Source organism: Melopsittacus undulatus, chromosome 8, assembly GCF_012275295.1.
Source record: "Melopsittacus undulatus isolate bMelUnd1 chromosome 8, bMelUnd1.mat.Z, whole genome shotgun sequence".
Classification (NCBI taxonomy): domain Eukaryota; kingdom Metazoa; phylum Chordata; class Aves; order Psittaciformes; family Psittaculidae; genus Melopsittacus; species Melopsittacus undulatus.
This window is the reverse complement of record NC_047534.1, coordinates 46,340,876-46,358,235: the sequence shown is the minus strand read 5'-3', so window position 1 is coordinate 46,358,235 and position 17,360 is coordinate 46,340,876. Positions and strand designations below refer to the sequence as shown.

The window sequence follows — 17,360 nt, the reverse complement described above, 5'->3', positions numbered from 1 at the left end:
GGTAACGGGTTAAAACTTAAACAGGGGAAGTTCAGGTTAGATATAAGGAAGAAGCTCTTAACTATGAGGGTGAGGTTGCCCAGAGAAGTGGAAAATGCTCCATCCCTGGCAGTGTTCAAGGCCAGATTGGACAAAGCCTTGGGTGACATGGTCTGAGGCATTAGAACCAGTTGATCTTAAGGACCTTTCTAACCCAAGCCATTCTATGATTCTATAAATATTGAAACTGTCAGAGGAAATGAGTCAGAAAAATATACTATGGGAAAAAATAAGAAACTATTAATTAAATTACTATGGTGAATTATTAGTGCTTCTTCATCTATTGCAGACAATTAAATCAGACCTCAAAGTTCATTAGCAAAATGAATTTACATGACTTCACATTCTCTTTTCTACCTTCCTACCTAGGTATCTTATCCATAAGCTGGCAGACAGAGGCTTTGAAAAATCCAGTGCGTATTTTAAAGGAATCACCTAAAAACTAAAGATTAAAAGCTCTTTATTTACCATACATAAAACCTTAGAAAAAGAAGGAAAAAAGACAAAAAGAAAAAAAAAACACACCACACCAAATGTTTTCCAGTAAGCATATATGTTTGTGTCATGGCTGTAATGAAACATGCATTAAGTATGAAACATATGGTTTCCATTTTGTTGCTCTGGAATTCATCCAAAGACATTTAATGTTGTTAGCTTAACTGTTCTCCTCAGCTGAGAAGCTGTGGAAAAATCTCTCATCTGAAAAAAATCTGTACCTAATAGCTGACTATAAAAGATTTGCTAGATCTGCAGCAGACTACTTTATTAAAAAAAAAGCCTCTGAGATTACTAGTTAATTACTGGACTATTATTTTTTCTGATTAGAATATATTTTTCAAAGTAAAAGAAAAAGTGCTTGAAGAGGTACCATGAACTACATGGACAGATTACGTTGGCAATATTTTCTTTATTTAATAAATTTGTAGCAGTGTTTATGGCACTCTATTGGAACCGGGCCATGTGACCTAATAAGAACACATAACAAAATCATTGCTAATGTATCATCTCCCTGATTTTATAGATCTGAGAAACTTAGGCAGAAAAAGCACTGCTCTGAAGATCACTTTTTGGTTAATAAGCTGATTCAGAGGCAGGTCAGTAAAAATGAGAGAAAAGGGAGAAAGATCACATTTCTGTATTTTTAATAATGCTTAGGTTTGCCCTGATGCAGAAATAGGTTGTCAAAGAGTTGGATAAGAATTTCAAGACACCTATCATGAATGGCCAGATTTAGATTTTACTCACGAGGGAAAAATATACTAGAAGGCACAAGGTTAGATTTTGCCATGCTGTGCTTAAATATTCATCCCCAAATTGAGAGGCTGATAACCTCAGTAACAACTAGCAGGCGGCGTATAAAACCTTTCACACCTTTGTGCTGTAAACTATTTGAGGTATTGACTTGCTTCAGGAATTAACATGTATTTAAACCATTAAGCCTGCAGTAAGAACTGTAGTTCTTAAAATTAATTGCTAATCTTTCTTTTGATGAAGCCAATGGAAAAATAGTATTTTAACCCACCTTTGCCATCTGTGCTTGGACTCCACTAGCCTTTAAAGCAGAAACTGCCTTCTGAGCAGCTGCTGGGCTGTCAAAGTCAACAAAACCATAACCTGAAATATAAAGCATACTCATTAACAAGACAGCAACCAACTTATAATGAGGTCATATGCTACTAGCATAGTTATTTAATACAATTTTCCTGTTGGGGAAGAGGGTCAATTTGAACTCCAAAGTTCTTCATGTCGTCCCCAAAAAAAAACCCAATCTACTGAAGTCTTTTAACCTTGCACTGGTGGGGACCTACCCCACTGGAACAAATCAATTTCCATGCCCAATCATTATTAGGATTTCGTAGAAATTGCTAACAAGCAGCATGGTGCTTTGCTTCTTGTTACCTGGTATGTATCATCCAAGAGCAAATGTGACAACATCAGTTCATTTCATAGAGATCAGAGTGAAGCATAATCTGTTAATTTTTCTAAACTAAATTCTTAGTCCAGTCTGAAAGTAAGTGACAATCCTCCAAGTTACGTGTAATTTACTCAAGGCTGAGAGAATGTAGTTTAAAAGATACTTATCTACTGTATCATAACCCAATTTTTCGTGAATTACTTCATTGTATATACATAAAGTTAAATTTAAGAAGAGAAAACCCAGCTTCAGAGAAAGCAGATGAGTTTTTCCATGGTTGTTACTGAAACCAGAATGTAAAAAGTTGTCCTAAAAGCATTTTCTATGCCCTATAATGCAGACTTCAAATGTTACAGTAAACCCGAAGTTAATTGTATATTTCCATACAGTTGCAATAACTTCTTTTCTCATTCCAAACAACAACATATAGCTAATGGAATCCAGGACATCTGAACAGCCATACACTTCGGCATTTACAGGCACCGACCTTACAGGCTGCAAGTTTTAATGCTACTTGGGAATTGGATGCTCAAGTCTGACCAAAAGGCAGGAAGAGTTTGGAAGCTACTTCCCCATAATGTTATTGCAAACATCATTCTGTATTTTTCAACCCCTTCTTTCCCACCAGTGAACTGCCTCAAATATTAAATAAATCCCTCTCCAATGTCTAAGTTGGGTTAAAAGAAAACAAAAAAAAACCCCAACAATAAAAAAACCTCACAACTCTGGGGGAGCAGAAAATTGAATTCTTTCTTCAGGAGGTAATAGCATTCTCTTACAACGATATATCTATACTGAGGACAAAAAGGTTGTGTGTGTAGAGATACAACTGAACCAGCTTTGAAGTCCTTAATTTGGGAAAAACAACTCGAGCAGCCTTGTACATCAGTGCTAGCTTATTTAACCTGCCAAGAAGCTGAAGAAAGCAGCATATTGTTCTGTGTAACACGTGGTGCTGTGGACTGTTAAAACTTGACATGAAACAGAGTGAATTAGCTCATATCAAGTTTTGTGCTGCCAAGGCAAACTAACTTTCCATACCCAAAACTAGCTTTCCATACCAATGACAGCACAGGTTATCAACACCACCACACTGCAGGGTGAAATACAGATGAAGTTACATACTGATACCAAGCATGCCATCAAAGCTGGCTTTGCCATCTTCTAGATGTTATATAAACTCCATTGCTTGTGTTCCAGTCAGTTCAAATTCCATGGTATGTTTTCTTGGCAAGAGACAGAGATGCTGTCAAATCTTTTGGGTAAATTCCAGTCAGATATTTGCATTCTGCCTACTTATGTAATTTTAATGACATGCAGGGAGCTTCCTTACAGCCTTACCTTGCTGAATATTGTTTCAGCAGAATGTTAGTTACTGCTTTTCACCAGTGAAGTTTAAAATCTGTATTGGAAAAGTCAGCTTAAATCTCTTAATGTGAGAATTTCTGTACCACTGACAGAGCTATTGCAGCCTTCAGGAAAGGTGGGAGTGGACAGATTAAATCAGCTAAGTGCTGTCATAGATATTAATGAATTAAAATAATTGAAAGGGGCATCTCCTCTTTGCTAGTCACAATATATGCAGATGACATCCGCATACAAACTAGGGAAAAAAAGCTATAGGAATTTCAGTTCCTGAACTGTCAGAATCCCTTTATTTGACTAAGATGAGGAGCGGAACTGAGAAGCTATGCCGCTGCTTCCACGTTCTGCACAAAAACTCTGTATTAATGATGAACTCTCCTCTCCTGCCTCTGCCTATCACCTTTATGCTCATTCACGAGCTTCACGCTTATTAACATTGCTAAATCAGTTGTCTTAATTCTTCACTTTGCTCAGAAATTATCCTTTTAATTGTAAAAAAAGAAAGTCTGAAACCTGATATTACCACACCTTCTCCCATTGCTGGGATATGATGCACATTGCTGGGATATGATCTCACTACAATTGCAATGAGTGATGAAAATAGTTGAACTGATGCATCCAGCTTATCTAAAGGAGTTCTAATTTTTTTCCAGCTGCAATTACTGCGGTGAAAACGAACCCTCGCTTTGCTCCCAATACATTCAAAAGCATATAACAAAACACAATTAAGAGTATTAGAACATGCAATTAAGTGCTGCTTTAAACTGCTCTAGTCAATGGAGCTGATTTCCACAATGTGTAATTTTTTCAGATGCTTAGTACATTTGAATGGTCTTCTGTAAGATTCCCTGGTTTCTCCAGGCAAAAGGGGGAAAGCTGCTTTTAACTCCATTTTTGTTTTTAAAATAGAGGCAAACTGCCAGCCAGCCCTGTGCATGTCAGCTCCACTCTGGCTTGGCTACACCACTGACACAGGCTGTCTGCCAGCTCCACTGGAAACAAATGTATTGAATAAGACTAGTTCAGGAATAAAAATGGGAAGAAGAATAAAATAAAAAAGAAAAAGGAAAAGGGGGGGGGGGGGAAAGACCCACACGGCAGCACCATGTCCCCCGCACCCTCCAAAATAAAAGAAAAAAAGGTTAAAAGCACTTAAAATACACCAGCATATTTTAGAGAATCAATTAGGACTTTCAGGTGAATGTAATATAAAGGCATATATACATACCTTTGCACTTGTTTGTTGTCTTATCCAAAATAGCCTTCGTAGATACAATTTTCCCATACCTAAAATGTATTACACATATGTAAGGAAAATGAGAAAAGAATGTCCTACTACAACAGATACCCAATTCCATAATTTTACATGCTATTATGCTTTACTTTTAACAAAATGAAATAATATACAGACCATATAATTCTGTAATGAAAAATCATACATAGATGGAAGTGACAAGAGAAACAACTTCAAACATGATCTTGTTCTATTCTCCCTATCTTCTCAGTGGCACAGCACTACCACAGAACAAGATAGAGAAAGTGCTTTATACCAAAAAAAATCAAAAATCAATACAATTAAAATCCTAGTACATACAAGAAACCACAGTTTAGACATAAGCTTGGACTTAGTATATATACAAATAAACCAACGTAACAAAAATCAGCCATCTCTTCCACCCCCACTGACAAACACAAAAAGATTCAATACTCCTATCTTGAAGATGACAAGTGCAGACAGGTTTATGAAACCCGATCAGCAAAGGATAAACAATTTTCTGTATTTTTAAATGGAAAACTGAGATGCAAAACATCTCAGCCAAAATCAAAACATCCCTCAGGAAGGTTCAATTTCCTTTTCCTCATTGCCTGTTCCTCAGCTTCTCCACAACTGGCAAGCCCAGGTGCCAACCTGCTATACAGTCCAAAGGTGTGCAACCAGACAGCAATAAGGCTTGGGAAACAGGTGGACAGCAACAGGAATATAATTGCTGTTTCCAATGGGCCCTGCAAACTTCATCTGCATTAGGGCTTTTGAGCAAATTTTGAGTAGAATTTGTCACTGCTTGTGAACACTTGCAATTTTCCTTCAAAGTCAAATCCTAGTTTCATTTTTTAAAAAGCAACTCCCTTGGCCAGAATCAGCAGCATAATTGGAAATGGAGCAATGGTTTCCCAAGTTCCTTACTACAGCCTCCTATTTTTCCTGTGAACTACATTTGATACAATACTGGGAGTATACAAGGGAGAAACAATGCAACATGAATTTGTTTTCATAGAATCACAGAACGGTTTGGGTCAGAAGGGACCTTAAGGATCACCTAGTTCCAACTTCCCTGCCACGGGCAGGGACACCTCCACTAGAACAGGTTGCTCAATGCCCCATCCAACCTGGCCTTGAACACTGTCAGTGATGGGACAGCCACAGCTTCTCTGGGCAACCTGTGCCAGTGCCTCACTGCCATCACAGTGAAGGGCTTCTTCCTAATATCTAATCTAAATCTACCCTCTTTCAGTTCAAAGCCATTCCCCCCTTAAACTGTTCCTGCATGCCCTCTGAAACATCCCTCTTCAGCTTCCGTGTAGGCTCCCTTTAGGTGCTGGAAGGCTGCTATAAGGTCTCCCCTGAGCCTTCTCTTCTCCAGACTGAACAAGCTCAACTCTCAGCCTGTCTTCACAGGAAAGGTGCTCCAGCCCTTGAAGCATCTTTGTGGCCTCCTTTGGACTCACTCCAACAGGTCCACACCCTTCTTATGTTGGGGGCTCCGGAGGTGCACACAGTACTTCAGGTGGGGCCTCATCAGCATGGAGTAGAGGGGGAAAAAATCACCTCCCTCGACTTGCTGGTCACACTCCTTTTGATGTGTCCTAGGATACAGTTGTCTTTCTGGGCTGCAAATGCACACTGCAGAGTCATGTGGAGCTTCTCATCAACTAACACAATGAAGTCTGCTTCCTCAGGGATGCTCTTAGTTCAAATATAATGTAGCTTAATATTACATTAACAGGTATACCTAGGCGCTGTGTACAAAGAGGTTCTTTATCATCCTGCAGGAGCCCAGAATGAACCAAAAATTCTAAGAAATGTTATCAGCATAAGAAAGTGGAATTTGGGGAAGAATTAATTTTTCCCAATTCACCTGCTAAACATAACTTCAACAGAGTGAATATCATTCAAGAAGCTATTATTTCAAAAGACAACTAACTCGATTTGTGCAATAGTTAGTCTTAAAAGTTCTTCAAAATATATAAGAAGTTTAATAAGTAAAGTTAAGCTTAGATTACTCAAATGTTCACTTGCAAAGTGACAGTCAAGGATGAAGCCTGTTTACAAAGAACTTTGCCCCTAAAGAACGGTTAAATGCATGTTTCAGTATAATCATCACTTTCTGTGACCAGTTTCAAGAACCTCCTGTTTGTTCAATGTCTTACTGTATGGCTTCAAATAGTTGCAAAGGGGTAAACCTGAGACAGTAAATGTTTGTTTCCCTATTGCATCTGAAATTATGAGCATCCAGACTGATATAAAACTGAGCTATCCAGGTGTAGCCTAAAAAAAAGAGAAGAAGCAGCAAAACAAAAAACAAAACATCAACTAAAATGAGTGCACACCTGAATCTGCTAGGCTGGAAGCTGTAATAAGGCAATAGAAATTGTGCCTAGTTATTGAAACAGGTACTTCCTTATTAGTGCCACTTATTTTTTAAATATATTATTCCATTCAGAAACCTCTATCATCTGGAAGTCAAAACTTCCCAAACCTCCAGAATTTTGCTGAGTGCTGAGCAAACTTACATGAAAAAAGGCAAACTGTTCAGGAACAGTGCTCTTTAAGATCCACTGAATTCTTGTGTCCCAAGTCACTTGCACCCATCATTACATTTGACAGCAGCCATTCTCTGTACCCTAACAGCTTCAGCAAGTTGTTAAACTGAAGAGCTACATAACCTTTAGTGGCAAAAATCCCTCAAGGATGATCTTGTCCTGCTACTGTTTCAGCTCTTGAAAGTGTAGAAAGTGGTGGTGATGAAAAGCTACAGCACTGAGTATCCATGTGAACAAAGTAACTGCAGCCCTCCCACCCTTTGGCACAGAGAGGAGTGATGGGCTGGCTGTGGACTGGAGTGGCCCACTGCAGTGAAAAACACCAGCCCATAAGTAAGTGTCTGCATGTCTGTTCTTTGCAGCCATTTTGTGGATCATCTTCCTGTGTGCAAAACCAGTAATGATTTAATTCACTGTCCTAGATTGCATGTCTTCTGCAAAGAGCTAGCTGCCATGGAAGACTGCCAAGAAGTTTCAGCAGTGTGAGTCTAGGAACAATTCAGAGAACCAGTGTAACAATAGCAGCTATCACCAGGATTTCTCTTACGATTTTCCCTATGAATACTCCTCCCATAACGTGAATACTCACACCATGATGCACAGAAATGCAGTTTAGCACCTGGGCAGAGGGATACATCCCCTCCTTGCTCCTGCCCTGTGATCTGATACCAGGGGAAATCACCCTCAGTGGTTCCTCCTAAGTGCTTCCTTCAAATGATGACCATCATGAAAATTCTACTTCCTTCCTCCTGAATTTTGCAGTCCCAATACTGCTGTTAAAACGGGTTTTTGTCTTTGACTGCTCATTTGTTGGGTGCAACTGCAGCTAAGACCCACCAGAAATCAGTGACCTATAAAGCACATCAGTCATGGTGCAAACTAATATGTATTACCTGCTTACAAAAAGGAATACAACAAGCAAGAGAAAATTTATATTCCAAAGATGTCTATGATGGTAGGTCTCACAGGAAGACGATCATTCCTTTCAAAGCTCATGCACATCTAGTTGTCTTAGGCATCCTGCTAATGCTAATCTCCTGCTCCAAAGCCCTACCATGGGTTTAGTGAGACCTGCAACCCCAGGCAGAGCACATCTCTTATGGTTGGCAGAATCATTTCAACAATGATGAGTAATTATTCATTCCCTGTCCTATGAAGCAATTATTTTAAAAATATGCTTTCTTTTAGATTAAGTGCTAATCTTCAAATATAACTGCTAATCTGGCTGGTGACAAGCAACTAGGTATTCCTTATTAAGGAGGTTATTTTTCTTTCCAGAGTACCATCAAATAAACTCCCAGCAGCAACAGAGTTCCTTCTTTGGGGTGGAGGGTAGGAGGTGTATGTGGTTTTGGTTGGTTGCTGGTTTTTCTTGTTTCTGTTTGGTCTTCTTTGAGTTCTATTAACATATTCTCTCTTCAGTCTGAACCATCTTTGGAGATGGAAAGACGTTTTCAGCTTTGCATCTCTTTTCCACAGACACTTGTACCAACGTCAACTAAGGTATTAAGGAAGAGATGATATGAGGCAGGTGAGAAATTGACAGAGTGTATTGGTTATGTGATTAAAAGGGCTATGTTCAGTACATCTGTGTACAGGCTATCATTATAGTACAGAGCATTAATACAAATGTATATTTGTATAGCAGATGAAGAAACTTATTCAAAAGTCAGGTTAGGAAGATACACAGTACTGCCACTTAACAGGATTATGCTTACCACTGCACATTACATATGCTCTGTGCAGAAATGAAAGGGTAAGCCCCACTTACTCAGCTGCTCTAAGACCTACTGCCAGGCAGTGTGAATGTCAAAATACAGCACTATACATTTGTCTTAGATACTTTTGAAGTGGAAGACTTGAAGCAAAGCATCACCTTATACTTTTTAAATACCATATTGTTCAGCAACGCAGACAAAGACAGTGCAAATAATCACACTGACAGATTTATTGCAAATAGCTGTTTTAGTTTTAAATAAAACAAAACATTTAAAACATCTCTGAAGCCTAGTTTTGACAACGTCCATGATGCTGAAAGAAAAGGGTCCTTAAAAAACTAAGTACATGGATCAAAATGAACCACTGTTTATTTTACTCCCTTTGTACATCTGCTAGTATAACGAACATACTTGCAAATGTGAGGGCGATAAAATGCCATCATGAGCATGACAAAGAATGGGGAACAAAGTAGCTTGAAGTCTCTGCCACAAGTGCTATTTTGAGTGTTGAAAGAACTTATCTGTGTGTGCCTTAAGGGAGGTACAGTAAGAACAGGCAGTGAGAGGTTTGTCTGGAATTAATTGTTGAAATCTTCACCCACAAAAGCTTAATATACCTCATATTACCAAGTTCACTCACAGTGCTTCCCTTTGCAGTACTTTCAAACTGTGCTCCAGCTTATGCTGCAAAGGGTTTCTCTTCCTGATGTTGACTTGGATACTAACACATCAGAAGGATGTGTCCTTATCTCTGCTACCATGAGAAGTCCTTGACTTTTAGAGCTGAACTATCCAGAACTTGGTGTTGAAGAACAGTGCTCCTTCTTTGCCGAAGTCCAGTCCACTGTAAAAAGAGCATTCCTAGAGATCCTGCTGTTGTAATCCTTGCATTACTGTGGTGCTGTCAAACTCCTCTGCTATGCAGAAACAACGCCACATATCTTCTGTGTTTATTCTAGATTAATTTTCACATCCTAGCATCTTATCACTGCCCTTCATGGAATGCTCTTTATTCCTAAGAGCCAGAATCATGTGATAAAACCAGGCATGGATTTCATAACATGTAAGTGGCTCTGAGTACATGAACTCACTGTAAGGTGAAATTGTGAAAGGAAAAGAGAACATGGCTCAACACAAGACTTTCAGTAGAGAGCAGATTTTTCACCAGGTGACCCAAAGACAAGAGTGAACACAAAAGAGGCAGATCCAGCAAGGAGTGTCACATGGGAGAGCAGATCAGCTAATACTAAAATACACTGCAGTGGCTGAACGATTCACATCAGAATAAGCCTCACTTTAGCCTAGGGTAAATAAATGGAACAAAATGGATGAAGCAAATACTTCCAAAACAATACCTGTACATCAGCTATAACACTGAAAGGAACACACAGGTGGGGATGCTTTGTCTATGGATCAGCTTTTTTTTTCAAGAAAAAAAAAGTAAAACAACAACAAAAACCCTTCTTAGTCAAACGTGGCTTTATTCAGTATACAACACTGTCTGTGGCACCCTGCATGTGCTCTGAATGCAGCAAATCCCAGCTTGAAAGGGAATATTATGCTTCAGTATAACCCGAAATAAATGCCATGTGCAACTTTAAGATGACACCCTTACTTCCCCAAACACAGAGTATTCTATTTTGGACAGTATAACTCAGAACATTTATGTGAAACTGATGGTCTTAATTGCCAAGCCCACATCACAGTCTATCTCACTTGTAGAGTATGCAGAAGCCCAACCTGTTCCTCTCAACAGAGACCTAAAGAGGAGAAGCCTGAACAGTCCATGGGAAGGCCTCATCTGTGCTGCAGTTCTCAGCTCCTTTATACCACCTGATGCAAAAGGAGCAAAGAAAATCCCCTGTAACTGAGGAAAAGACTGAAGGGAGTTGTCAGCAAGAGCTGACTTGGTACAGCTGGCTCCCATTCCTCACTGTTTTTCCAGTGTTCAGGCCACTTCTAAGCCAACACGACAGCCAAGGGAACATAATCAGCCCCAGCAATCTTTCCTGCTGGATCCAAAAAACAAGTTCAGAGCATTCTCTAAGCAGTACAAAAGGTTTTATCTGGCTCTCATACCTCCCTTTCCCTGCTGCATCTTGGGAAAGTGGTGTACTGAACCTTAAGCTCCTCACCCCTTTTAAGCTTAGATAAACACAAAGACTTTTGTTTCTCCATGTATCAAATTTTTAATTTTCCAATAAGGGGAATTTCAGAAAATATCTGTCAATAAAATACTGCTAGTCCTTATGATAGCCTACTCTAATCCTGCTATTTAATTATGAGTAAATGTTCTTCTACAGAAACTTGATGGAGAAATGTATTCAATCCAGCAGACTACTGAGTTTGGAGAACAGAATCAAACCATATGGTTTCCATTTTTAAATTCTTCACCACATCTATGCCATAGTGTAGAAGGAGACATTGCTGAGAACATTTTGTCCATATTTTGTTTTCTGTTGTTGGAAGACACACACAGTTCTTTGAGAAAGTTTTTGGAATCACTCAGTTGCTTTATGGCCATCATAGGCCTAAATATTTGCTACCAGAACATGATGAGTACCTACCACCAAAAGCTGGACCAACCATTTTTAGTGTATCATTATACATTACACAAGAGGTTGCAGTTGTATTTTTCTTATTTGCAGAGTTGATGGGTACGCATAATCTATCTTAGTATGAGTTGTGTTTTCAAACTGTTACAGATTTGGCTAATTTGTTCAGTTCAGCAAAATCTCCTTTACTAGCTTCAGAAATTGAAGAACTGGGTTAACTAACTCAGCCAGATGTGTTCCATTTCAGGCACTGGATCACTATGTGCAAAATAGAGCTTCCTTGTAAAGCCAAGTTAGAGCACTGCTTTGATTACACGCTGTTAAATAGTCATGTGGTTTTGACATAAAAGCTAGTTCCTTTCTTATTAATTGTTCCTTTGTCTCTCTGGTACTTCAAAGAGAAAGACAGTATTTTAAAATATCCAAGTTGTTTTCATTGTCTTTTTTTATTATTTTAATTGGGAGATAAGTAATACCTCCAAATAAATTACAGTTTATTTTTATGGAAACCAATACTGCTTTGATTGTTTGAAAATGAAGAGTTACAATTTTCCATTAATGTAAAACTATTTTTGAGGAGTCAGGATCTGTGTACTTTAAAAAAACAAACAAAAAATCACAAAACAAACAAACAAACCAAACAATACCCCCCCCCCAAAAAAAATCAAAACCACCAAAACCCAAAACACACCTCACAACAACAAAATTAATCCAACCCCTCAGATCCTTACTTTACCCATAATTCAACAGTCTCAATAGTCTTACATGTGGACGTAAATTCTTCAAAAGACCAACAAAGCTTTCTTCACAACCTCTCTTATCTTTAAATCTTCATTTAAGTTTTGCATAGTCATGTTCTAATAAGAATCAGTGGATAAAAGCATATACCATCATTATTACCGATACAGTTACCAACATCAGCACAGTTCATAGAAGCATAAGAGTGGTTTGGGTCAGCTTCTCCATAACTGGCAAGCCCAGGTGCCAACCTGCTACACAGTCCAAAGGTGTGCAACCAGACAGCAATAAGGCTTGGGAAACAGGTGGACAGCAACAGGAATATAATTGCTGTTTCCAAAGTGCCCTGCAAAGTTCATCTGCATTAGGGTTTTTGAGCAAATTTTGAGTAGAATTTGTCACTGCTTGTGAACACTTGCAATTTTCCTTCAAAGTCAAATCCTAGTTTCATTTTTTAAAAAGCAACTCCCTTGGCCAGAATCAGCAGCATCATTGGAAATGGAGCAATGGTTTCCCAAGTTCCTTACTACAGCCTCCTATTTTTCCTGTGAACTACATTTGATACAATACTGGGAGTATACAAGGGAGAAGTGATGCAACATGAATTTGTTTTCATAGAATCACAGAATGGTTTGGGTCAGAAGGGACCTTAAGGATCACCTAGTTCCAACTTCCCTGCCACGGGCAGGGACACCTCCACTAGAACAGGTTGCTCAAAGCCCCATCCAACCTGGCCTTAAACACTTCAGTGACGGGACAGCCACAGCTTCTCTGGGCAACCTGTGCCAGTGCCTCAATACCCTCTCAGTAAAGAACTTCCTTATATCTAATCTAAATCTACCCTCTTTCAGTTCAAAGACATTCCCCCCCTTTACCTATCCCTGCATACCCCTCTAAATAGTCCCTCTCCAGCTTCCTTGTAGGCCCCCTTTTGGAAGGCTGCTGTAAGGTCTACCAGGAGCTTTCTCTTCTCCAAGACTATGGATATGAACCACCTATCTCTCTCAGCCTGTCTTCATAAGAGAGGTTCAAACTGGTATTACTGTGCTACAAATGATCTTTTAGTCATGCTCAGTGGGTTACAATTCCAGATTTCACTGAGAAGTAACCAGAAGCACCAAAACCAGACAAAAATCTGATATATTATCAGCTTTTACAATTATCTGTCCTTAGAAGAGCAGATGCTTAGCAGAATGAACAATATGATGAAGTGTGAACAAATGCCTTCTTAGCTTCTTGGACAGTATTAATTTTAACAGATAAGAAGCATTATTTTAGGAATATATATTTGGTTTATAGTGCATAGGGTCTATACAAATGTAACTACTCCTTCTAGCTAAAAAGAAGCAGAAACAAAAAGCCCTACCAAATAGCAAATCGATACACAGGAAGTTCTTGGAAATAATTTTTCAACTACCTATTTTGGTTTTCTTAAGAGTAGCTATTTCCTGGTTTAACCAAGGATGAGGTGTGGAGACAGGGAAGAAATGCTTTTAGAATCAGGAAATGTTTGCTTCCTCCTGCTTTGCAGAGGTGTGAGTAATATCTATCCATTCCTTACAAGCTGACAAGTCAAGGGGACAAAGTCCTGTTAATATCCTACAGCTATTTTTGTGACATTTTGAAAAGGTTTTTCAATTGGTATACTCCTTCCTGCACAACAAATTGAGTATCTTAAAAGCACGATCCACTGTACAATGCCCTTTCATTTAGTACAACTGAGGAACTCTTTTTTTAGTATCTCTGAGTATTTCAAATAGTTAAGACATGTTACAGCTGACACTAAACCAGCACTCCTAATATGGCTTTCTAGTGTCTAGCAAATGAGCAGATTTCTAACAACTGCCTGCAGAGGTGTTTTCTCTGTCAATCTTATATCAACAACAAAAAAGTAATGGCATGTTTATTTAGTCCTATTTTATAAGGTTAAGAATGTTGTAATGTGAAAAAAGCAGTTATTCTTTAGTACTATGATGATGATGGGGGGGGGGGGGGGGGGGGGGGGGGCAGAAATAAGAAATAATCCATAAAGTTTTTCCCACAGAGAGCTTTTGGAGATGAAGGAAGAGGCTCTTATATTCTTCCCTGGCAGGCACTGAGAAGAATTCAGCTGCTGCTACTTTGAGATAACAGAATAGCAGTAGGAACTGAAATAATGGGAGATTAGAACACCCACCACTGAAAAAAGAGAGAGGAAGAGCAGCAAAAGTGGCAGAGCCAACATTCTGCACATCGTTTTTCATATTTTGTAGACACCTAAAGACTGTCATCATCCTAATGATTCTTACGAAAGCCAGGATGCTAACATGCTGGTCCTAAATTCGTTGATTATGTATCTGTTTTAACTGTAAAGACATAAGATGTCATATGCTGTGAAGAAAAACAGAGTTGCAAGCAAACTGAGAAAAATGATCCCATTCAGTGTTTCTTGCAGCCACTGCCCCTGCAGTAACCCAACCTAACTTCTGACAAGCTGAGGTGATTTAGCATAATCTCTGAACCATCTGCTAGGCTATCTATCAGTTCAGTAGCCTTGTTACTTTACAGTTTATAGGTTAAGCAGGATAAATAACCTATCAGAAAACACAAACGGATTTGCCTCTGACACACTCTGAAGTGCAAGTATTGCCTAAGTAACCATAGCTTGCTTTCTCCTCTGCTGGAGAGGCTAAAAATCACAGCACTGCATTAACCAAAGTGTCTGTTCTTTCAGACAAGGAAATTGTTTATCATCTTCTCTACAGTTTATGAAATCAACAGTTTTGCAGAGCTATGTACATATTTCATAACTTATTTTGTCTAAACTCTTAGGAGATTTTTCTATTTACCCATTTGAAAACTCACATGTGAAGTATTTTAAAAGGCGTGAACTACGCAAAACCACACTTCATTTTCAAACATCTGTATGCAGGAACACAAATGCTGGTTGACATTAAAAGTGTTGTTTCCTGCCAACTTTCTACTGAGTTTGATGACCAGCATTAGTGAAAGACCATTCCATGTTTTTTTTATAAATTATGTAGCATTGTTCTTTGAGAAAAGTATTTTATATTTTCATGGAATATGAAGTGTTGTGCATAAATGAGACTGAATGGTTTAGAAACTGATTTGCTACTATTCTACTTCTAATATGGTAATTTCTATGAAGTACTCTTACACTGAAAGCATTACCATAAGATACCAAACCGAGGATAATTGATATGAAAATAGTTTATGCAGTTATTCAGATAGTCAAACCAATAAATCTCATAATTATAATAAATCAACTACCATAGTATATATTAAGACCTTCACACAAGTTAATAGTAAATGCTACAGCATTAGGAAATAAAAAGAAGAAATAAAAATCAAAGACATCTGCTTCTCACTTCCTGCCTCACAAAGCAGGCTGCATTTTCTAATCTGTATCATTCAGCATCCAGTTTAGAAGAGCAAATTCTGGAGAATCCTTATTTTACAAAAAGAGATCATTAAAAAGATATTTTGAATTCTTGACTAACCCACTTCTTAGTACTACAATCATTGTTACTCAAGAAAACCTAGGAGGACTGAGATTTTCTGCAGGAATTTGCCTGCACATCTACTGACAAGGCTATTCAGGTATATGGGAAGGGGCTACAGTTCCCTTACAGCTACAGGATGGAAGAACAAAGCCATGTTATTTTAAGAAAGCAAACAGTAAATGGTCTCACCCTGTGGTTTTCTTACCCTAATGCTACAGAAAGGACACAATTTATGCCTGGGTTAAGACTAATGCACTGGGCAGGAGGGGGGCAATATGCATTTTACCCACAACTGAAAACATAAACTGAAGGAATAGTCTTTGAAAATAAATAATCACAGTTCCTTTGGCTCCCAGAAAGAATACAAAAAATGAGACCACAGTTTCACATAGCCATGAAAGATAAAGGTGTTTAAAAAAAAAAAAACATAATTCATTTGCAAACAAGATTATGAAGTGCCAACCAGGTTCAAATTACACGTCTAGGATATTATTTCTACAGTCTAGCAATTACTTTTATCCTTTTTCCTCATACTGCGAAAAGACCACTAATCAAGACAATGATTTTAGAAGATAAGAAATTAAACCAGATGGATGCTAATATGTATTTATAAGGCAAGCTCATGACAGGTCTGCAGACATACATGTATTGATTTACCAAGTGCTAGCTGTTTTAATCTGAAAGTAAGGCAATATTTCTGCACCCAGCCATAAATCTTTGCAAATCTCTCAACCTCACCAATTTTGCAGAGCCTATAGTAACAGCTTGAAAGAATAAAAGTATGAAGACTTATGAGAGCAGTTCTTGTTATTCATACCTCCTCTCTCTTCCCTGTACTAAACAGTACAGATCAGCTTGGAAGCATAAATTACTCTTCCCACCTGAAGACCTTTTAGTTTTCTATTCCTCCTCCTCCAGCCAAGGGAGACAATTTCAGCTGTTGTCACGCATACGATGCATTGACTTTATTTTGGCTTTTCCAAGCATATTTTCTTTTTTTGTAGGAGGGAATTAAGGACAAAGCAAGGGGAAAATAAGGTTATTTATCAACACCTCCCAATACTTTTTCCCCTTGTTTTATTCAGAACTGTATAAATCAAAAGGTGTTATTCTGACTACAATTCTAACTAGTAAGAGATTACCTCCTATTTGGATAGACAGTCACCTATTAATGCCACTAGCCTGTACACTTGAAGAAGATTACTTTTTAATTTATTCTTGTCTATTAATTTCATTCCTAGTGAAGGCTGCTAACCAAGTCTTTTACCCTCAGTTTAAGCAAATAACACCCTCAGGAATATGCTGGCAAAGTCCTGAAAACCATGAACTGGAGATCGCCAAAGTACATGGGCACTTTCAGCCACATCCCATTTCCTAAGCCCTGACCCATCTGTCAACTCACTACAAAAAAAATCTCACATATTGTGCAAGTTATGTATACACATGTATTAAATAATACATATACATGTACACAAACACACAATGCTTTTTTCTTGCATTTGTCTTGTATAGAAGATGCCTCATCACTGGAATAGTGCCTGTCATTGATAACTTTTTAAAAATGCGTGTTGAATATTTGCCTTCTGTTTTTGTAATACTAAAACAACATAAAGGCAACAGGATGAATCCAAGACCTGGCCTGCTGGGTTAAAATACCTTCTACACCAAGATACCTATATGTTCTTACCTGCATCCTGCACTAATT

The 17,360-nt window shown here is 38.3% G+C and overlaps 1 protein-coding gene across 6 annotated transcripts in view; it reads right to left on the bottom strand.

Annotated features, from left to right (window-relative positions):
• RBMS1 (RNA binding motif single stranded interacting protein 1) overlaps nucleotides 1–17,360 on the bottom strand; it is a 150,730-nt gene that overhangs the window by 36,987 nt on the left and 96,383 nt on the right. For all 6 annotated transcript variants that reach the window (XM_031052086.2, XM_005152657.3, XM_005152658.3 and 3 more), the window contains exons 3-4: nucleotides 4,548–4,606; nucleotides 1,562–1,653 (exon numbers count right to left, since the gene is read on the bottom strand). In XM_031052086.2, the coding sequence (XP_030907946.1) occupies nucleotides 1,562–1,653; nucleotides 4,548–4,606 (151 nt within the window). The remainder of the gene's footprint in view (nucleotides 1–1,561; nucleotides 1,654–4,547; nucleotides 4,607–17,360) is intronic.